We start from the raw sequence: 23,031 nt of genomic DNA on the forward strand, positions 1-23,031 counted from the left end.
AACGGGCACTGCACTATTATTAGCCATTAAGTCTTAGGCCATGTTCACATTACAGGCAAATCCGATTTGCTGCTAAAGTCATTAATCATCATTATCTTGATTGCTTTCCCAAATCTGATTTGGGCAAGTGTTCAAGTCGGATCTGTGTGTGTGTCCAGACCGCCATATGTGGTTTGGGACAAGTGACACAAATCAGCCTTGGAGCGTCCAGACTCATAAAACCAATCTGGATAGAATAATTAAGAGCTCACTAAAGTTGACAAATCAGATTTGGCCTCCTAGTCTGAACATGGCCTAAGTCAACGAAAAGCTAACAGAGATAGAAGTTGCTCAACACTGATTAGAGAGGACGTGAGATTACCAAAACGTGAGTCAACACAATTTTTTTTTTTTTATTAACCCACGTTACAATGAAATGAACAAATTGTTATTTTTTGAATGTGTGGACCCAGTGAGAATCACTGAAAAGAAAATCATTTTAAATGTAGATGTGTTTTTTTTCCCTCATGCACTCCATTCTTTTCTTCTAACTTCTAAAGATGATTTTGCCTGAGCAGTTTTACAGAATCACTCTGGGACAAAAAAGGATAAGAGCCTCAAATTACTCATGTGTCATTCATGTCTAAGCTTACCTGTAAACAAAAAACCTCAAATAAACAACATACATCTTACCTGCATAACTAATAGTAAACACAGGAGAAAAAGTAACTAAAGAGAAATCAGGGCTTCTCACCCTACAATTATAGCAGAAAAATAGCAAGGTTATACGTTTCAGTGTTAACAGCTAGATTAACAAAAGTGAATAGGCTAGCTCCTGGGTGGCACAGCCTGGTTTGGAGGAGGGAAGGAGAGAGTGAAGAGGCCTCGGCCCAGGATCCTTTTAAGGCCAGCCTCATCAGCCTCCCAACCAATCACCAGCCGCACCTGTAGAAGAACACAGGGGAATGGAGTGACAGCTCCACCAGGGGTAGGGAGGAAAAACACATGTCAGAAGTCAGTACAATTGAATAGTTTCTACCCAGTGTGGACTATCATGGCAATGACCCACACTGGGTCATTTATTTACATAACACAAACACCACTAGAGGGAGCTGCATGATCAGTTTCGGGGGGTTTAAGGCTTTCCTTACTGCCATTCCATGCTTTAGTAGTGGTTCACAAACTTTTTCACATTTAAACTGACGCCCATCTCATAAGATTTTGTCGAGGGAGTCCTTGTCTCACACACACACACACACACACACACACACACACACACACACACACACAGAGACGGTTCACATTCCAGGATTGTAAATTTACATTTGAAATTGGTAAATAAGGGTCTTGATTACTGGTAAATAAAGATAAAAAGCAAAGTTAATTTTGGACCCTGCTTTTTAGAAACCAACCAGCATTGATGATGAGAGGCTGCAAATGAAATCTGAGGGAAACTTGTGGATTGGATTAGATTTACCTGCCATTGGACAGAGCTAAGACTCGTTGATATATATATACCGTATATATATATATATATATATATATATATATATATATATATATATATATATATATATGTATGTATGTATTTGGATATAAAACGAAGGAGCTATGGAGACCTGGGTGATGGGAGGCTGATGCGTCATCTTGTCTGAGAACAGCCGGCTTCCAACATGACAATTTCATTTGAGGCAACTTTTACATTCACTCCTACTTTACTCAGGCTACTTGTTGCATTATGGGGCCCAGTTTCAATGTCTTTGAAACTGCCTTTTTTTCTCAGCTGTGAAATACAAACGATTAATATAATTTGTATACTTGATTTACCTGTGCGCCCAGTCATTTTTGAACATGATTTGTTCTATACTGGCCTATATTGTCTGTCTTGGAAAGCAACTGAAAACAGCTGTGAGCCCAAGTTCTGCTTTTTTTCTTTGACATGATACAGAAACGCCTCTAATCTCTTAGCAGCAATACTTATTGAGAGCACAAAGGGTTTGGAGTAGAAATATGTTACAGTACATGTCATCTGTTTGACATTTAACACATTGACTGCCAGCCCTTTTTTCAATGCTGTAGGTAGCTTCTGCCAGGCCGTTTTTTGAGGATTCTGGCTCATTTTAAAAGAGCCGAGGATTCTTTTCTGCCTGGAGTTTGTGAACACAAAGTTCACAAAAGTACTAATAGAATGTGTGCTTTCTCTGTCTAAAAGAGTTAGTTTGTAGAGTTAGCAGTTATGTAGATATTAGCCGTTGAGTACAGCATGGTTTCAGCTGTCTGAGAGTGGAAGCTGAGATAATCGCAGTTTTGTGAAATTCAATCAAACAGGCAGAACAGTCACTTTAACCATTTATTTTTGGCATCAGTGAGAGATCAGACATCCAAACAATATAGTTCCGAACGCCCTCTCCTTCAACTCCTCCCTCCGTGGGCGTGTCTAGTGGCTTTCAGCCTGCGTTTGTCACAAGCGAGTGCTCGCTGCAGCCTCGCTCCCTGGCAGCGAGTTTGAGCAGCCTCCCTCCCTGGCAGCGAGTGTATGAGAATGAGGCTCGTTCGTTTCTGGGTTTTCGGAATGCGTGCGATTCTGGCCTTTCTGCGGGCGTTTCAAAGTGTGTTTTACTCATAATATATTATGCAAATTTGCAATCCCCCGTGTGCTGCTGCTGGCGCGGCCCGAGAGCGGCGAGTCTGGTGACTGATGACTGTAAAATCGGCAAGCCATTTCCTTGTGAATGGAGGAAGCACCCGCCTGAGGCGGCTGCTTTTGGTTGACTTTCTCTCTGTCGGGAGGGCACCGTCGCCACCTAGCTGGTCGGTAAAATAGATTATACACATTCAATACTTCCAATATCTCCATAGGAGACGCGGGGGGCATTGATCCACGTAGCACCGTCAAAAAAAATTTTTTTTTTTTTTGACGACTCAACTCGTCGTTGGCAGTGAACAGCTGGATTGTGTTTGACGACTCAACTCGTTGTTGGCAGTCAACGTGTTAATTACTGTAAATAAACACAATTTCATTTGGCCAAATAGGGCGAAACAGGTGACATGACAGGTGTATTTTTAGTTTTACATAAACATCTTGCAGCTTTTTCTTGTGTGCCCATGATTTATTTTCTTTATTTCTATTTTATGTCTTGGGTTTATCTGTAAAGTGCTTTGGAATCTTTTTGAAGTGTTATAAGCCTAGACTACATATAGCCTAAGTTACGCTTATTATTACTATAAGCAGTATAATTCACTAGCAGTATTATGCATTATTGCAATGCATTGTAAATAGCCCCTGAAAATAAGACTCAACTTTTAGGTTACATATGGGCTACAAATAATTTTGACGTATATTCATTTTTCTCTCTGCTCAAGCCGGGACTCTAATAATAATAATAATATTTCAATTTAAAGCAGCTACAAGCAAGACTTTCGATTGTTATTAAACAGTAAATTTAATATCGATGCCTCACATCTTACCTCTAATATTCCAACGCTGAGTAGTCTCGCTTGAAAGCAGAGTGAATCGGCGAGTGTTGTCTTGATGATTAGTCTGTCTGCGGGCCGGTGTCATCAGGAAGTGAAATGAAATGGTTTGCGGCAGCCACTTCGGCCATAAACACAAAATTACTAAATTACTTTCAAACAAACTGTTAGAATATAACAAGAGATGTTCGCGAGAGCAGAAAGTAGCGAGGGCAGCAGGAGGGGAAGCCATCCTTCTTGTTTTGGGTCTGTTGCTAGCCAGAGCGAAACGGTTTACGGCCGTAGCAACAGACACAAAACAGCTGCCCTCGCTACACTGGAGGTAATGTTGGGTGGAATGTGGGGAGTCGGGAGTGTTGTTTGATAAACTTTGTTTTGCTCTTCCATCGACCACCATCATGGCATTATTGGAGTTAACAGCTTTATTTTGAGTTCCACTTGTGCATGTCTAAGAATACCTACACACAGGCTGGATATAGCTAAAGTTAGCCGCAGGCACAACATGATGCAGATGAATCAGCGTGACGTCACTTGCCACCCAGAAATGCGGAGCCCCGTGGCAGTTAATAGTATAAGTTGTGCCAAACAAACGACAATATCTCAAAAACTATACATCACATCGCTTATATTTTGACATTCTGAGTGAGAGCAGAAGTAGTCAAAGAGTTTGATGTATAATATATGCATGTCGTGTTAAAGTTGTGTGAACTTTAGCAGTTTTTAAAATGTAAACAAGACTCAGCCGGCTAGAGTCAGACACTCAAGCCTCCCAAAGCTCACGGTCCATAGGGTTCCATTGCCGTTGCCACCCAGTGACGCAAAATGCTGCTCAGCTGATCCCTCATACTGTATATCAGTCAATGCAACCGTGCATACCAACGGCGAAGTTTCACTGAGCGTTGTTGCGGCGTTTATTTTTTCGGACCACGGTCGATTTTTCAGAAATTCGCTTCCGACGTGTGCACACATCTGTGGCTGTGATTGACAGGTGGGTCAAAATTCGCATCGCAATTTCATGCTGTATATTCACATCGCTCTTGGTGTGTAACAGCCTTTATTGTCAAGGCACACAGGTAAATGTCACACACATACATGCTCTGAGTACATGAGCCCCTTTCAGAAACTGTTAAAACTGTTAAACTTTTAAAAAACTGCCTTGAACTCTGCAGTTACCCAGAGGCGACCCGGGTGGCGGTTTATGTATGAACACAATTTGGAGAGGTATGCACGCTCGCGAGACCCTCCTGCTACGACCCGCCTCTGATACCAGATCATAGCCTAGTATGGTACTAGGGCGAGTTGGTCAGAAACAGATTTTTTTTTTCCCCTGCCACTGCACCAGTGAAAACCTGTCCCGAGACACTGATATGGACTGTTAATATATATAAATATATAATATATATAAACTGTTAATAGACCGTTTCAACTTGACAACATTCGAAATTGGCCGGAGCCCTGCTTCCTGTTGCAGTGTTTGCTAATACAATAACTGACAAACTCCACACTGTTCCCTACCAACTGAATTTCCGGTGAAACGGTCTATAACCTTGACGTGTGGATACATAGATGTAAGCTGTGACACTTGTGAATAATTCTGCTGCCTGAATAGACCTCCTTCCTTATTCTACCTCATTCTGTTATGTTGTTTCTTTAGCATAACTTAGTTGCAGACGGCCTTGCCAGCTCAATTGAATGACTGCTTAAATACTTTGACGGAGTTACCTTAGTGTTGTTCAGGTTATTTAGGATGATGTAGTTAAACTCAATTCATGGAAATAGTAATCATTTCCATAGTGCACCTATTTTATAAGGTAGTTTAGATTTGTTTAAAAAAAAGATCACTGCATAATTCCATTTGTATTATTTCATAGTTTGGATGTCTTCAGTCTTCACTATTATCCTTACATGAAATAAAAATAAAGACAGAAAATGTGCCTGTCCAGACTTTTGACTGGTAGTGAACCTGACAGATGGTCGATGACTGGTTTAACTGAGGGTGCTGCTACAGCTGCGTCTTCCCCAGCAGTTGCCTTAGCCTACAGCAACCCAGCCGGTCCAAACTTCAGATGTCCGTCACTGTCGGGAAAAGCCAGCTCACATATCGAACCCTGACCAGCGCAAACATGTTTGTGCCAGAATTTAGGCATGTTTGCCTGTGTGAATGTGGGTGCGTGTGGGTGTACAAAAACTATGTACAAGGTCCAAAAGATCCTGAGGAGGATAGCGTGATTGCCTGGAAATGACTTGTGGGGACGTTTTGGCCAGACTTCACAATGGAAAAGCATATTTTTAAATATATATATATATATATATTTCCCCAAGGGGATAAATAAAAGGATAACTTAACTTAACTTAACTTATATATATATATATATATATATATATATATATATATATATATATATACCGGTGTATATATATATATATATATATATATATGTGTGTGTGTATATATGTATGTATATATTATATATATATATATATATATATATATATATATATATATATATATATATATATATAGGGAGGTGTTTTAGTGCAACAATAATTGCACTAAAACACCTAAAAATCCATGTTGTCAGTTACATAGATTTTTTTTGTTTTGTTTTTTGTTTGTTTTGTGTGTGTCTGTGTGTGTGTGCGTGCGTGCCCCATTTTTGCCATCTCTAGTGAAGAGAAACATAAACGACTGGGGAGAGGAAGAGAGAGAGGGGATTCAAACCCAGAACACCAAATTATTATTTTTTATTATTATTAAAGTCAGTGTCTGAGTTATTAGATTGATGAAGATATTGGCCTCCTTTCATTGTTACAACAGTTTTTTTTTCTTCACCATGCTTTGAGAACAAAATGATTTTACGTCAATAAATCATCATGGCAGTGTTTGTGTACAGTATATGTCTCATTCGATGCAAGTTGTCAGAGCTTGAGGACACTTGGACCGAAAGCAGCCTGTACATTGATCGAATAGCAATAGTCAACGAAAAGCTAACACAGATCGATGTTGCTCAACACTGATGACTCAGAGAGAGGAAAGGAGGTTACCAAAATGTGATGAGTCAATCAGGAGGCTTCAAATGAATGGAAACGGACAGCAGACAAACATTCACCACAGAGAGAGAGACAAAGATGGAACGACAGAATACACTCGTCTTTCTCGGCTTGCTGTTTGTGGCTTTGACGGTAAGTGACAATGCAGATGAAATGAGAATAAACAGGGGACAGTAACACCTTACAAAATGAAGGTACACAAATCATGGCACTTTTGGGAGGGTAATACGTCATGACTTAACTTTTGAGACCTCAGGAGGACCACAATGGAAATACGTGTAACGACTTTATTGTGATATCCTAATTAATTATCTTATACTGTATGCTTGTTGGTGTATTGTATTTTTTAATTTGTCAAATAAATTAAATCAATCAAAATCCTAACAAAATTATGACCGGATCCTCAAAATTCTCAAAGACATTGAACAATGCGCATTATTTTTTTTTCCAAATGGGTATATAATATTTAGAAATGATTTATTCATTGGAATTCAACTTAATTTGGAATTAAAACTACATTTAAATGGGTTAGATTTGACATACCCTTTTTTTTTTATTCAAATTACAGTCAAATAAGCTCATACGATATCTGAAATGTAGATGTTTTTTGCATTCACTCTATTCTGCTAACTTTATTGTGGCTAAAGGTGATTTAGCAATATATAACCCTTTTTTACAGAGTCACCGATGATTAAAAAAAAAACATAAGAGCCTCAAGTAATTATGCTTAAGAGAAGTGAATTTTAACTCTGTCTGTGTCTCTCTCTCTCTCCAGGTCCAGACGGTGGTTGACCCCAGAGGGGCGCGACCCATCGAACACGGCTATAAGGCAGATAAATGTGCCACGCAGAAGGAATGGCCTTTCTGCACGGATGACGACTGGGTGTGTTTCCATGCTTTTTACCTCCTACTCTGCTCTTAACTCCTCTTTTTCTCTGCTCAGCTGGTTCAAATGCAAATGGGAGTTGGTAATTAGTATTTTCATAATAATAATAATAATGATAACCTTTATTTGTAGAGCACTTTTCAAAAAGCAGAGTTAACATAAGTGCTCAACATTCAAACTAAACAAACAATACATGTGTAAAATAATTAAAAATAATCATAAAAAAATACACAAAATAAAACGGGAATAACATTTATTAGAGGGTTAAGCATAAACAGAGAGATAAAAGGGCATGACAGTTTATTCTCGCACAATAGTTTTAAGTATTCCTAATGTTAGATTTGTACACTGCACTACACTATACTAGTTTATTGTCAATCAATCAATTTCATATGAGGGACAGTTTGAAACCTAGCTTATTTCCTGTCAGCTATTGTATTAGCAAACACTGCAACAGGAAGTAAGGGTCCATTTAAAATGTTTATGTTGTCAAGATCAAACCGTCTATAGTGTATAGTCTATAGTGTATAGTCTATAGTCTATAGTGTATAGTCTATAGTGTATAGTCTATAGTCTATAGTGTATAGTCTATAGTCCCAAATCATAACAAGAGTTATCTCAAGCAGCATTTGCATACTCAAATATTAATAATCGTATCAGCAGACCAAGTCTAACCAAAAACCCATTCAAAAGTCCCATTGACTTCCGGATGAGGGAACCCATGCGTAACACATTTCCGCCTTTTAGGAGTTATTCCTGCACCACTAAGGAGCATGGAGGCTAAATTATCTCTTCCTCTCCATCCTGTCTCTCCTCTCTTGTCCTCCCCTCTCCTGTCCTCTCTCTATTATGTCCTCCTCTCCTCTCCTCCCTTATCCTCTCCTCCCTCTACACCTCTCTCCTCTCCTCCCCTCTCTTCTCTCCTCCTCTCCACTCCTCCTCTCCCCCCATCTCTTCTCCCCACTCTTCTCCTCTCCTCCCCTCTACGCTCCTCTCATCCCCTCTCCTCTCCTCTCCACTCCTCCTCTCCTCCCTCTACACCTCTCTCCTCTCCTCCCCTCTCTTCTCTCCTCCTCTCGACGACTCCTCTCCCCCCATCTCTTCTCCCCACTCTTCTCCTCTCCTCCCCTCTACGCTCCTCTCATCCCCTCTCCTCTCCTCTCCTCTCCTCTCCACTCCTCCTCTCCTCCCTCTACACCCCTCTCCTCTCCTCCCCTCTCTTCTCCCTACTCTTCTCCTCTCCTCCCCTCTACGCTCCTCTCATCCCCTCTCCTCTCCACTCCTCCTCTCCTCCCTCTACACCTCTCTCCTCTCCTCCCCTCTCTTCTCTCCTCCTCTCCACTCCTACTCTCCCCCCCCTCTCTTCTCCCCACTCTTCTCCTCTCCTCCCCTCTACGCTCCTCTCATCCCCTCTCCTCTCCTCTCCACTCCTCCTCTCCTCCCTCTACACCTCTCTCCTCTCCTCCCCTCTCTTCTCTCCTCCTCTCCACTCCTACTCTCCCCCCCCTCTCTTCTCCCTACTCTTCTCCTCTCCTCCCCTCTACGCTCCTCTCATCCCCTCTCCTCTCCACTCCTCCTCTCCTCCCTCTACACCTCTCTCCTCTCCTCCCCTCTCTTCTCTCCTCCTCTCCACTCCTCCTCTCCCCCCATCTCTTCTCCCCACTCTCCTCTCCTCTCCACTCCTCCTCTCCTCCCTCTACACCTCTCTCCTCTCCTCCCCTCTCTTCTCTCCTCCTCTCCACTCCTACTCTCCCCCCACTCTCTTCTCCCCACTCTTCTCCTCTCCTCCCCTCTACGCTCCTCTCATCCCCTCTCCTCTCCTCTCCACTCCTCCTCTCCTCCCTCTACACCTCTCTCCTCTCCTCCCCTCTCTTCTCTCCTCCTGTCCACTCCTACTCCCCCCCCCTCTCTTCTCCCCACTCTTCTCCTCTCCTCCCCTCTACGCTCCTCTCAACCCCTCTCCTCTCATCCCCTCCTCTCTTCCATCAGCGTGTTAAATGCCCGTCGGGCTGCAGGATCCAGGGCCTGATGGATAAGTACGACCACACGGTGCTGAAGAAGATCACAGAGATCCGAGATGGCCTGACCAGGAACCAGGCCAAGTACCGCTCCACCGACCAGGCCAGCAAGCAGACCTACGACTACCTGAGGGACAAACTCACCACTGACGCAGGTGATTGAGTGTGTGTGTGTGTGTGCGTGTGCGCGTGCGCGCGTGTGTGTGTGTGTGTGTGTGTGTGTGTGCGTCGTGACCGTGTGTATCTCAAGAGTTGAGCAAGGCGCTAACACTAGGGTTCGGGCTTGGATTCTAGGGATGGGACGATCTATCCGAAATCAATATATCATGAAACAAAAGTATGACAATACGTATTGTGTGTAATGAAAATGAATGACGATATCAGTTGTGTGTTATTCTGCTGTAGTAATCACGAATGAGACACTTGACCATTACATTTTCATAAGCTCACCATCCAAATTATATTACTTGCAATGAAAGAAAAATTGAAATTGAGGTTAAGTGTGTGTGTGTGTGTGTGTGTGTGTGTGTGTGTGTGTGTGTGTGTGTGTGTGTGTGTGTGTGTGTGTGTGTGTGCGTGCGTGCGTGCGTGCGTGCGTGCGTGCGTGCGTGCGTGCGTGCGTGCGTGCGTCAGGGATGTATTACCGAACAGGCCTACCGGGCCCAGGGGCCCCAGAGCTCAGGGGGCCCATCACCCAGAGCCTCTTCACAGGACCACCGCGTCTCTTGCCCGGGCCTGGGACCAAATGATCCTTTATAGTATGGCCTCTAAAGAATATCTAGATATTTTTCGCCTATATCGCGATACACGATTATATATCTCGATATTTTGAAATCTCTCATAAATGCTCAATTTAACCCTTCAGGGTTCATACACATTTTGACCAATGGATTTCCATGACTTTTCCATGACTTTAAACCAAATTTCCATGACCAAACATTTTGTAAAGTCTCGGTGTATACATGAAAAAGTCAGTGAGTAAACATATTCTATGTAATGTAACTACTAACAGATGACAATAATTGAAAAACTAACATGGTCATTTAGTACTAAAACACGTTACTAGCCCCAACACTGACACCAACAAAGATCTTGAGTAGGGCTGGGCGATATAGACCAAAAATCATATCTCAGTATTTTTAGGCTGAATGGCGAAATATGATATATCTTGGTATTTTCTACAAAGTGGGCTAGATTTTCAATTGTAAATTGGGCCGGGCGATATGGACTCTTACAAAATATATTTACACAATGTGATTTTTGATTTAAAAAAATCATCAGTGAATAATGATATAATGAATATCGTTAAGTGGGTAAAGGCAAATAATAGAACAGCTAGAACAGTCTGTCTGGTAAGCTCAGAAAATGACTTCACTTTACTGCAGCCTTTAAAACCAGGAAAAGACGAGTACGCAGTATCACGATATTACCATAACAAAATCTAAAACGAGATCTAGGTCTCATCTAGTCACAATATTGGCCAGACCTAACCTTGAGTGCCACGCAGAAACGCTGAGACACAATTAGCAGAAAAACATTATTAAAGTTGATTATCAATCTGCTTCTTTAAATGGTGTAGTGACGATAAATTACTTAGTTGTGAGACACGCGCGCGTGCTCACACACACACACACACACATGCACCTCGCTGTGTTGACTTGACTCACTGGGGTTGACTTTATTATGGAGCCGACGGGTTTGGTGCATGTTTTGCAGATAACCGTTGTTTGTTCAACATCGTCCTTGCGATACCCAAACCACTGCCAGATGATGGATCCAGTGCTGTTTATTTTTGCAACAAATTTGTCTGCCTCCGGCTCCATTTTCCATACCCATTCTCTACTACTGGCTCTCAGGTTCTTGCTCTCGTCCTCCACGCTGCCTTGATGGCGTCTCTTTTGGGCGACTGTCTGTGACGTCGCGTAGTGCGGGCGAGTGTGTCAGCTGGGAATATACTTGACGGTTTGACGCGTTTTGACGTATGCATGTGATTCCCCCTCCCTTCCTGTTTGTTGAGTGTGAGAGAGGGAGAGCTGACAAGAGGAAACGTGAAGCGAGTCATGCCGGCGGCTTAAGTTATAAACAATGCGTGACAATTATACTCGAATGTTCACGATATAGTCATTTACTACATCTTACGTGGCACAAGCCGAGATACATCGAGTATATTCGATATATCGCCCAGCCCTACTTTATAGGGCCCCAACCCTTCATTTATTTTTTTTATCAAATGTTCCATAAGCTTATGAACAATTAGAGGGTTATTGTGCTTTTGGCTTTAATTGAGTGTACCTGCTGTAAATCCTGTTTTACTGAGACAGGGTCCAAACTTAGCACAGCCACCAGCCAAATGCTGGTAAAAGTGGCTGGTAGATTTGCTTCACTCACCTTTCAAAAGAACAATGAGTTGAGTGGCTGGTAAAATGTGAACATTCACTGGCGACTGATGGACTAAAAAGTTAATTTTGTTGCCTTTATGGAGATCCCGGTGAATGTATTTCTTGTGTTTGTGCTGTTGGCTTTGAGTGTTCAGGTGGCTGTGATGTAAATCCTGTTGAGAGTCAGGTGTATGTATGTCTTAGGTAGTTCTTATTCTGGCCTTAATTCTGCGTATGTGTGCTGTGAGTTGGGGCCCTACTGTATATGTGTCCAGGCCCAGGGGCCCATCATGTCATAATCCATCATGTCATAATTCGCCTATGGCGTGCATGCGTGATACTTTAAACTCTTCAACGTTGTTGGAAGCCATTGTATCCGAAGCATGTTCACTGTCGGTATGTTTGCTGGGTGTCTATGCATTTTCCTGCCTGCCTATCATTCCATCCTTCCATCCATTCCTCCAGGTGGCGACAACGACTACTATAACTTGGCCCAGACTCTGCGTCAGCGCATCGTCGACATGAAGATTAAGATCGACAGACAGCTGAGGATCCTGGTAGAAATGAAGCAGCAGGTTAAAGACCAGGTCATCGAGATGCAGAGGCTGGAGGTACGGAGGCAGGTCACGGACAAAAAGCACAGGATGCACTTTCAAAATACATTCCGACGGTTTTCCCGGAAACGATACAGTTCCGAAAGGGGCCACTCAGGCCTGCCCTATTACTAACAAACACCGCAACAGGAAGTGACCTGGGGTTGATTTTAGAATGTCAATTCAATTCAATTCAATTGTATTTGTTTAATAGGGTACAGTGTACATTAATGAACATTTTAGCAAAATGTAAATGCACGACAATTTCAGTCACAAGACTGATTTTCATTGTTAGTCCCCCTGCCAGAAGGTACAGGCCTTGTGTCCTGATAGGGAAAAAGTAACATGGTGCAAATATACAGGATTAAAATAGCATCTTATCTCTAAAGGCAAGTGCAGCAAGAGAAGGAGAGCTAGCTAATACACAAGTATACAATCAGAATAACTATACTCTTAAAAAAGTTTAAGATCTACATATAAAGATTTAAACAACAAATATGAAAAGAAAAAAATGTACAGCAAACTACCCACATAGACAATACAGTAGAACCATTCTAGTTCTTTACCCCTAACTATGTGTACAGATTTGAGTGGACTTCAGCCATCTCTTCATTTGACCTTTAGACGCTCAGCATCTATGTTGTCAAGTTAAAACCATCTATAGAGACTCAGGGTACAGCTCCGTTTCCAGCAGTATCACCAGTCTTTCGAATGCCTGTTTCAAAGTTAGTAATTCTACGAATTCTAAGCAGACAGGCAAATATACAAAATCTGACATCGCATCAACATCACGATGGGCATCTTATGGCAACAGATCTCCAGGTTTTGGAACTTAAGATTGGTTGATCTGAAAGTATATTGATTGAAGTTCAATATCAAATCAAAGAAGTACAAAATAACCAGTGTGAAACTAGAACGGTGGCGCAGTCAGAGGCGGTCCTTGAACCAGGCCGAACAGGCAGCCGCCTGGAGCCCCGTCCACTAGAGGGCCTCGCAGATTTTTTTTTTTTTTTTTTTTTTTTTTATTAACTGATAGACCGACAGCAATAACCGAACAACGACGTTAGCGACGGTTAATCGATTAACGGTTAACCGTTGACATCCCTAGTCCAAGGAACAAGTGAGTGTTATTATTTGTTGTTGTCTGTGTGGAATGACGTTTATACTGTGTTCTACATGCGGTGGATTCGTCCGCCATGTGGCTCCTTGTTCATGCTAAATTGCAGTGCCCGTTCGCTGTCCACTGATAGTGCCTTCATTTGAGTTATTGATGTTTCTTTGTATTGTGGGAGTGCCTTATTGTTTACTTATTATTTACACATTGATGTTTATTTGTAGATTGATGTTGAGTTGAATGAGTGATCTATATTTGGTTTACTGTATAAAGATGACAAGTGACAAAGATAAAGATATGATTATGAAGATTACAAGTGATAAAGATATAAAGATGACAAAGATATGATTATGAAGATTACAAGTGACAAAGATAAAGATATAAAGATGGCAAGTGACAAAGATATAAAGATTACAAGATTCACAAAGAGAATGAGAGAGGATGCAGAGGGTCATGCCCATTGAATCTGAGGGGGGATGTAACTTCAAACAGCCTCTAAATATGGCAAAAATACGTCCAAAAAAGGTCAAAATTTTTTCCGCCGGCGCCCCAAAGGGGCGCCACCGGTAGGGGCCTCCTTCGTGGCTTGGCCTGGAGCCTCCAGATGCCTAGGACCCCCTCTGGGCGCAGTGGTACCGCTGTCGCATCACAGCAAGAACGTCCTGGGTTCGATTCCTGCCTGGGACACTGTGTGAGCGCTGAGTGTGTGTGTCCCCATGTCCTCAGGGCCTACGGCCCAGGTGGGGTCATGAAAAAAGGGCCTGTGTGGAGTTTGCATGTTTTCCCCGTGCTCCAAAGCCCCCACTAAAAAAAAACATGCAGTAAAAAAATATTTATTTATAATAGATCAATATAATTATACCAGCTTTCGAGTTTTGAACTGATATCAGGAAGATATTTCCGACCAAATTTCACAAAATGATGCAGGCAGCAGCTCTGGACGACTACAAACATCTCGGCTTTTGTTTTGGTGCAAAACCTTCCTGGGTGTGTGAACATTGGTGCAGGCTATGTACTGTATCAACACCAACATGTTTGCTGCATGTTTGTGTGCATGTGAACGCGCTCATTACTAAAGCAGAGAGCTTATTTCTCTTTTTTCCCCATCTTCTCCCCAATTGTAATTGGCCAATTCCCCCCCGCCGCCCCGGTCGCTGCTCCAACCCTCTGCCAATCTGGTTAGAGCCGTAGACACACACACATGCTTCCTCTGATACATGTGCAGTGGCCAGCCGCTTCTTTTCACCAGACAGCGGGGAGCTTCACCGGCAGGACGTAGCATGTGGGAGGACCACGCTATTCCCACCAGTTCCCTTCCGCCGCCCCGAACAGGCGCCCCGAGCGACCATAGGAGGCGCTATAGAGCTGTTCATATGAAAAGACTACCTGACAGTTTCGACTGCTGCTTCCTGCAATCTTTCGTCAGAGACATGATAGCCACGCCCCCTGTTGGCCGGTAGTTTATGGAGGCGACGTCTCTCCGACGTGACGTCTCTGATGAAGATTGCAGGAAGCAGCAGTGGAAACTGTCAGGTATTGACAAAAAATACAACCAGTCTTTTCATATGAACAACTTTATAGTTGACGTCAGTTAGACGAAATGAACTTGTTTGGACCATAGGAGGCGCTAGTGCAGCGACCAGGACACATACCCTCATTCCGGCTTCCCACCCGCAGACACGGCCATGGACGCCCGACCAAGCCGGAGAGGTAACACGGGGGCGCGAACCTGCGGCCCTCGTGTTGGTAGGCTGGGAATCTACCACTACCGGGCGCCCGCGGGGAGCTCATTTCTAACCCTCTGCCTCCTTTCTGTGCTTGCCGTCAGGTGGATATCGACATCAAGCTGCGTTCCTGCAAGGGTTCCTGCCAGGGCTACACTGAATACACTGTGGACTACGACAGCTACGTGGGGCTGGACAAACAGGTGAGGACAAGCATTGCATTTTGCAATGACGTTTTTAAATTGCTGTTCACATTCTAGCAAGCCAATGCCACAGCTAGGAAGATTTATGGCTCAGAAATCAACATAAATGTGCATATAATGTTGAGTTATCACATTGTAGCGTGGGTGTGTCGTATATTGTGAACCCCATATTACAGTACGTGTTGAAACGTATTGTTGGATAAGCAGATCACTGCATCCCTAATTATTGTGAGGGTTAAAAAATAGTGCGTAACGTACAGTGAATTGAAAAGAATAGATAGATGAGGACATACTTTTCCACATCCTGTACACATAGAAATATAAATACAAAACACAACATCCAGCAAATGCAGAGACATGGGGAGGCACAGAGCCAGTCACAAAAACAGAACAAGGCCCTACAGAGGGGGGGGGGGGGTGCAGAAAAGAAGAGAGAGAGTATAAACCTGAACAGCTCTCTCACTCTCTCATACGACTTGCTAAAGATGGGGTTAAACTTTTTGCATGTGGCTTTGATACCTTGTGATTGAGGCTCTTTTTTTTTACAATGAATAAACCAGATGACAGATTAAAAGATAACAGATCCAGATACAACAGATACAATATGAAATATTGTATATTATAGAGAGGCAAAGTGGCCGCCTACTTCCTGCTTCAGCACTGTAGCCTACCAGAGATTTTCATCTGACATTTATTTTTCCATGGACATTTCGTAAAATGCTTATAACAAATAGTTTTACTTCGTCAAAAACCAAACGGTTCAGCTATATTTAGAATCGGGAGAGACCATAGAACATTTCACTCTGACCAAAACTTTAAAAAGAAAAAACACGGAAAAAATATTTTCTTTAAATCCGCGATTTTTCAACGTTTTGGTCCGAGTGAAATGTTATGTGGTCTCTCCTGTTTCTAAATATAGCTGAACCGTTTGGTTTGACGAAGTAAAACTATTTTTATAAGCATTTTACGAAATGGCGGATGAAAATCTCTGGTACAGTGCTCAAGAAGCAGGAAGTGATGTTGCACTTTGGCTCTCTATTATATATATAAAGTATGAAAAAAGATGTGGCTGTCAGCTCCTCCCTTTTGAATTATTGCTCATTTGTTTTCTTTTTGGGTTTTTTCTATTGCTGACAAAAATGTGTTATTGTAAGTCGCTTTGGATAAAAGCGTCTGCCAAATGATGTAATGTAATGTAATGTAATGTCTGTAAGAAGTCCTGGCAGAACACTGCACGGTACAGTTGATGCTTTTATCACCATCCATCCATGCATCCATCATCTGCGTTTCCCCCTCTTCCCAAATTCAATGTCCCAGGTTGACCAGCTGGAGGCCCAGTCAGCCCAGAGCATCGACACTGCAGGGACCCTGTATGTGATGAAGAGCAGGCTGCTGAAGGACGTGGTCGTGGACGACCGGTTCAAGGCCTCCACGCTGGACATCGACAGCGGAACAGGGCAGCAGAGACAAGAGCTGTTCGCTGATGTAAGGATGCAGAGGATTGTGTCGTCCTAGTAGTAGTGGTAGTAGCGTCTTTAGTTGTAATAGTAGTAGACAGGGTTCCTGTGTCCTTGAAATCCTGAATGTTTGTGAATTCGAGGGGGGGGGGGGGGGGGGGGGCCTTGAAGGTTTTTGAAAATAGACATAAATAGACATGGCTCATTGAAAGTGCTTGAATTAATATAGTTTGTACAGAATAGAAATTGAAGTTATTTTGATATTTACAACCACAGAGCACAGTTGATGCAGTTCACACTTTCAAGCCTGTCTCTCCTTTTAATTGTTGTCTGCCTGCTAGTTCTCATTATAAAAGTTCTCAGTGTTGTAACAGTAATTCACTTTTTTTTTTTTTTTTATCCTTTATTTAACCAGGTTAAAAAACCCATTGAGATCAATGATCTCTTTCACAAAGGTGACCTGGCCAAGAAGGCAGCACAACATGTCAACAGTACATAGAAACATACAACAATACAGCAATACAATAATATAAAATGTGATTCTACAAATCTAGTTGCAAAGACATTGACCAATGGTCTCACGTTCTCACCTTGACCATATCTCAAACGATGCCATGTTGCGTCCTTGAATTTGATTTGGAATTGTGCCTGGAAAGTCCTGGAAAAGTCCTTAGATTTGGGGCCCTATTCTCCCACAAGCCTTCGGCGCTAAAACGGGCCTTAAACGCAAAAAAACGTGCCTTGCGCCTGTTTTGGGACGATATCAATATGGCTTTACGCTGCCAAATGCGCTTTAGGCCGAATGGGCGTGGCGCAGTCCCAGAATGGGCCAAAGTGGGCGTGTCGGCGCTAAATACCGGCGTACTGCTATCTTCCGAGCTGGCGTTAATTTAGCGCCTTGCGCCTTTGAAAAGCAGGCCTATTCAGTGGGCCAGTCCCTCCCCTCTCTCCTCTGTCACCCTTCTCTGTGTCACTCTCTCCCTCTCTCCTACTGACAGGAGCAGGCATTGGTGTGCGTTTACCAGTTTATTGTGAAATAAATCCTTCCGCGTTGAGTTACTGTCACAAGCCTGTGTGACAACGCGTCCAGCCTGGGTAAAACAACTCCGTCCGTACCGCTTTGAGGCTGCAGGCAGTCTGACAGGCACAATACGACTGTCTCTCTCTGACTGCCTGTGAATGCCCCAGCATGCAATTGGGTACTCAATTTCGCTACTAAATAGCAACCAAATGAGGCGAAATAGATATAAAAGGTCGATCTAAAATAATGTGTAATGGTAACACAGCCTGCAATTGTAGAACATTTCAATATTGGACCAAATAAATCATCGAAATTAAAACACCACCCTAAGTGAAACATATATGTCCTCCTGGGCCTATATATATCCTTTGTCGATTTAACGTCATTTAGATAAGTGTCAGCGGAACGCGCTTCAGAACGCGCTTCTACTGTCATGTGCTATACTGTGATGTCCGCTCCAATAACTTGGCCCAACTTCACATTTAGTTTTACAATAAAAACACATTTATGCAATGACTTTACATAATGTAGGGTATATTTATGTGCATCATTCTACCTGCAGCAGGGGAGAGAAAACGATATCGTTCTGAACAAACTTTCACCAATATAAAATTAATCTCATCATATAGGGATAGGCTATATTTTTGTAGCTGATGCCTTTAGAACATTATTTTCACTTTGATCTTGCTATAGTGTAGCGTATTTACATGCTTGCAGTATTGAAACTGCACTTAGATTGGTTTGAGAAGCATAATAATATGGAATAATAGCCTATAATGCAGACAGACAGACTGGATGAAGGGAGGGGGGGGGGGGGCAGAGCGTTTGGCTTTCGTCTGGTTTTGCGGGATCACTGGAATTGGAGCTAAAAAGGCAAGCGTGCGATTCGTTTATTGCAGTTATCCAATGAGCATGACGGTGCATAATTTTACGCTTAAAAGGCGTGGTTGTAATGCTTTAGGCTGCGTGTAGCGCCAGCACGACGATATCAAGTGCGCTGGTCCACGCCCACTGATTTGGGCTGGGCCAGGCGCTCGGCCTAGAAACAGCGCCGATGCAACGATAGGGACCACGATGTTTAAGAAGGTGGGAACCCAAGTGTCCATGTAATTTATTGTAACTAGAAAAATCACGCTTTTCACGTTCTCATCTCTAGCTTCGTGTGTTTCGCGTGCTCATTTCTAGCACACTCCGCAGTTGTGGAACAATTGTGCACCGCGTGGAACCTTATTATAGTCGTGAGATATAAATGGGAATTTATGCACTCACACACACACACACATACACACTAAAGTTATTCTTCTCTTTTTCTCTCAGGTGAATACCGTCCAGTTGGTCCTGGAGCAGGAAGGCTCCAGCGTCTCATCCCCAGCCACCATCTCCAAGGTCCCAGGTACCTACTCACCATCCTCTTCCTCCTCGCCCTCGCCCAGTGTTAACGGCGGGCCCAGCAAGTCCCTCACTGAGCTTGGGGGGCGCGGGGACAGCGGTTTATTTCCTGGTTTCGGCGGAGGGTTCGATGCCTTCAGCCAGCAGGCCGCATCCCACACATCCACCGGATCCACCTGCACTAAGAGCATCCGGACGACCATCGTCCACACTAAGGACGGGCCGGTGGAGAGGACGGAGGAAGTGACGGAGGGAGGCCCCGGGTGTCAGGGGATGACCGACCTCACCAGGGGAGGGTTGGACTCCTTCTTCCCCTCCCTAAGCCACACTTCCTCCTCGTCATCTGCCCCTTTGGCCAGCAAGGCCGTGCATAGCGGCGGTACAAAGGGAAGCCTCTTTGGCAATACCAAGACCGGGTTTGGAGGTTTCGGCTCTGACCTCGGGATTGACCTCGGGGCGTTCCTGGCAGACAACGCCGAGGACGACGTTCCCGATTTCCACGCCCGGAGCGTGAAGAGCACGCGCATCGAGCGCCAGGCCGATTATGTGGGAAAAGGTACCACAACATCAGACCTGGAATAAATTAATAAAAAAAATCTAACAAGAAATCTAACAAGGCCCATAAGCAGCCGTTTAGCTAGACAGCCTGTTAGTTTCAGCTAGCTTGCTAACTAGCCATATGTACCAAAAAGAGAAGTGAACAGAGTAATTGTTATTACTGTTTGTTGCTGTAAATAAAATATTTTTAGCATATTCAGGGTGTGAGGTACTGTAATTGATTGCAGACATGTTAACATCTACAATTTACAATTAGTCACACTGAATGTGTTAAAAAGATTTGACACAATAGTCTCTTCGTTGCTTACAATACAAATAAGAAACTTTATGGAAACAAAACGAGGACATTTTGGTCTGTTTTTGCTTTATGGATCTAATCAGCTATTGCATCTTGTAATAATTAGGAAGATAATTGATAACATATTGACATGGTATTAAAAAAAGATAATTATAGGGAAAGGTCTTTCTCTTGCGCCACACATTCCAGCTGATTTTCCAAAGGCACATAGTCAAAAAGATCTGAAAGGGGCGAAATGTAGCAAACACTGCCTATTTAGGCCTTTCGACAGGCAAAGTGACGTTGCTGTTAGCTCTCTCATCACTGCAGTGCATTTCAGCTCAGCAAGGCAGGGCAGGTTTATTTGTAAAGCATATCTCATACACAGAGCTTTACATAACATTTAAGATCCAAAAGATCACAGTGCAAAATTATTACGCCAAACAACAAGCCCGTCCAAGCTAACTGGCGGCCCCCCCGGTGTGCCCCTCTCTGTTCGCAGATTGTGCCGACATCCAGCAGAAACACCTGCAAGGGGAAACCAACGGTCGCTTTCAGGTCAAACCTGGCGGCTTGAACTCCAGCGAGGTAGTGGAGGTTTACTGCCAGCAGGAGGGGCTCATGGGCGGGTGGCTGTTAGTCCAGCAGAGGGAGAGCGGGGCGCTGAGCTTCAACCGGACCTGGGCCGAATACCGCGACGGGTTCGGCTCGGTGGACGCGCGGGGCAAGGGCGAGGTGTGGCTGGGCAATCAGAACCTCCACCAGCTGACCAGTCGGGGCGAGACCATGCTAAAGGTGGAGCTCGAGGACTGGGAAGGCGGAGTGGCCAATGCCGAATACACCGTCGGGGTGGGCTCCGAGGCGGAAGGGTTCCCGCTGCACGTTTCTGGGTACACGGGGGACGCCGGGGACGCTCTGGTGAAGGGAGCGTATAGTTTAGGCTCGTTTCTCTCCCACAACGGGATGAAGTTCAGCAGCTTCGACAAAGACAACGACAAATGGGAGGAGAATTGCGCCGAGCTGTACGGGGGCGGGTGGTGGTACAATAACTGCCAGTCGGCTAACCTGAACGGGGTTTACTACAGAGGCCAGTATGACCCAGGCAGCAACACTCCTTACGAGATCGAGAACGGAGTCGTGTGGCTGACGTACAAACCGGCCGAATACAGCCTCAAGACTGTTAGGATGTTCATTCGATCCGCCGCTTTTTGACGGGACACGTGGAACGATAGAGAAGGGCGATGGACGAAAGTGGGAAATAATAAAAGAAGATACTATTTGGTAGATGCTTTTATGCAAATACCGTCAGTACCATACCTTTTAGTGTGGGTCACCACCTGTGGTGGAAACCACAAAATTAGCAACATGTGGAACAAACTGAGAGGATGAAATAGGACTTGGGGAAAGAGATAACGGAGCAAAAGAAAAAAATAAATATATATAGAAGGAATAAAGGTTCAAGTGTGATGAAAGCATTTACAGACCTTGGAGGTTGTTGATCTGTCCGTAAATCATTGTGGGATTTCAAAAGCATGTCAAACAATGTCGCCATGTTGCCGTGTTATTGATTCTTTTTTGTCAATACTGTCTGTAAACGACATTGACCTTCTAGAATGACCTAACCAGTGTTCGTAGAATAACCCGAGTGTACCTGGGAATGTTCCCAATGTTCTCCCTGTTGCTCAACCCAGGCAAACCTCTGACCTCTGTACAAACCAATTATTCAGCCAATAAAGATGACGTGTTCACTTCAACTTCTGTGTTTTTTGGTTTTATTCCAGCAGAGCAAAACATCACAGAAAAGTAAGGGTAATAAAAACAAGTAATAAACACATCCACAGTTGTGGTCTTTGACTATTAGAATCATTTGTGCTTTTGAATTTATGGATGAATTACAGGTTGGATTGTCGTCCACCCCCGTCCCCCCCGAAGGAAAAGAAAAAGATAGTATAGCATTTTAGAATGAAACAATTTACAATCAGAACATGTTCGATGAATATGTCATATCTGTATAACACACAGCTTTAACACTAGAAGGACCAGAATTCCATAACTACTAGAACGGCCGTAAGTGGTCATTTTGACCACTAGATTCCAAACTCTATAATCTCTCATCATAAATACCCAATTGAGAGATTAATGCATTTATTGTGTTAAGATATATTTTAAAAAGACAAAACAACACCAAAATGTGAAAATATAGACTAAAAAATAGGTCTAGAATTCAGTGAGGTCAAAATGACCGCCTATGGTATTTCTAGGTAAAAAATGCAAATATTTTCTTTGCCTTTTGTGTAATTCATATACAAACTATTTTAAATGACAGTACAGACACTTTTCGGAAGTGTCAGGTACCAGCAGCATTGTCTTTATTCAGTAAAGTTATTGCACATATACATTTCAAAAAGGTCAAAATGACCACTGTGGTCTTTCTAGTGTTAAAATGGTCTTCTCCTGGATGTAACACTCAGTAAGTCTGCAGATAGTTTTGCTTACACAGCAAAGCACAGACACCGTAACATTTTATTCTTCATAAGGAAATTAATATATATTAACTGAAACTTCATCGCTGGCGTGTTATATTATGTTGCCAGTAAAGGTGCACATTTATTAGATGTTGACATCAATTGTGTTCCTACTATCAAATACACCTAGCTGTCACCTTCTTTGCTGGCACTTTGCATTTATACTTTAGCCATTTAGCTGATTAGCAAAGTGCAGTGAGTGCAACTGTAGAATTGGATTCAATTTCTAGATCACTGACAGCCAACAGGAGAAGGTAAAAGGCATCAGATTGTGTTTAAGGTAGTATTCATATCTGACACTTGGTATTGATTTCAATGGGTTGTTTTGGTATCACCAAGTCTTAGACCACCAGTCAAACATTTTGCATTATTTTAAAGCCAATT

At 43.2% G+C, this 23,031-nt stretch overlaps 1 protein-coding gene across 1 annotated transcript in view; it reads left to right on the forward strand.

Moving 5' to 3' along the window:
- Positions 1-21,876, forward strand: part of fga (fibrinogen alpha chain) — a 33,900-nt gene extending 12,024 nt beyond the window's left edge. Inside the window, exons 2-8 of the mRNA XM_083639636.1 lie at positions 7,280-7,387; positions 9,380-9,563; positions 12,252-12,397; positions 15,322-15,420; positions 16,738-16,905; positions 19,216-19,843; positions 20,625-21,876. Coding sequence (XP_083495762.1) covers positions 7,280-7,387; positions 9,380-9,563; positions 12,252-12,397; positions 15,322-15,420; positions 16,738-16,905; positions 19,216-19,843; positions 20,625-21,334 — 2,043 coding nt within the window. The 3' untranslated portion in view covers positions 21,335-21,876. The remainder of the gene's footprint in view (positions 1-7,279; positions 7,388-9,379; positions 9,564-12,251; positions 12,398-15,321; positions 15,421-16,737; positions 16,906-19,215; positions 19,844-20,624) is intronic.
- Positions 21,877-23,031: the final 1,155 nt, after the last annotated feature.

The sequence above is a fragment of the Poromitra crassiceps genome (assembly GCF_964638095.1).
Source record: "Poromitra crassiceps genome assembly, chromosome: 7".
Taxonomy (NCBI): domain Eukaryota; kingdom Metazoa; phylum Chordata; class Actinopteri; order Beryciformes; family Melamphaidae; genus Poromitra; species Poromitra crassiceps.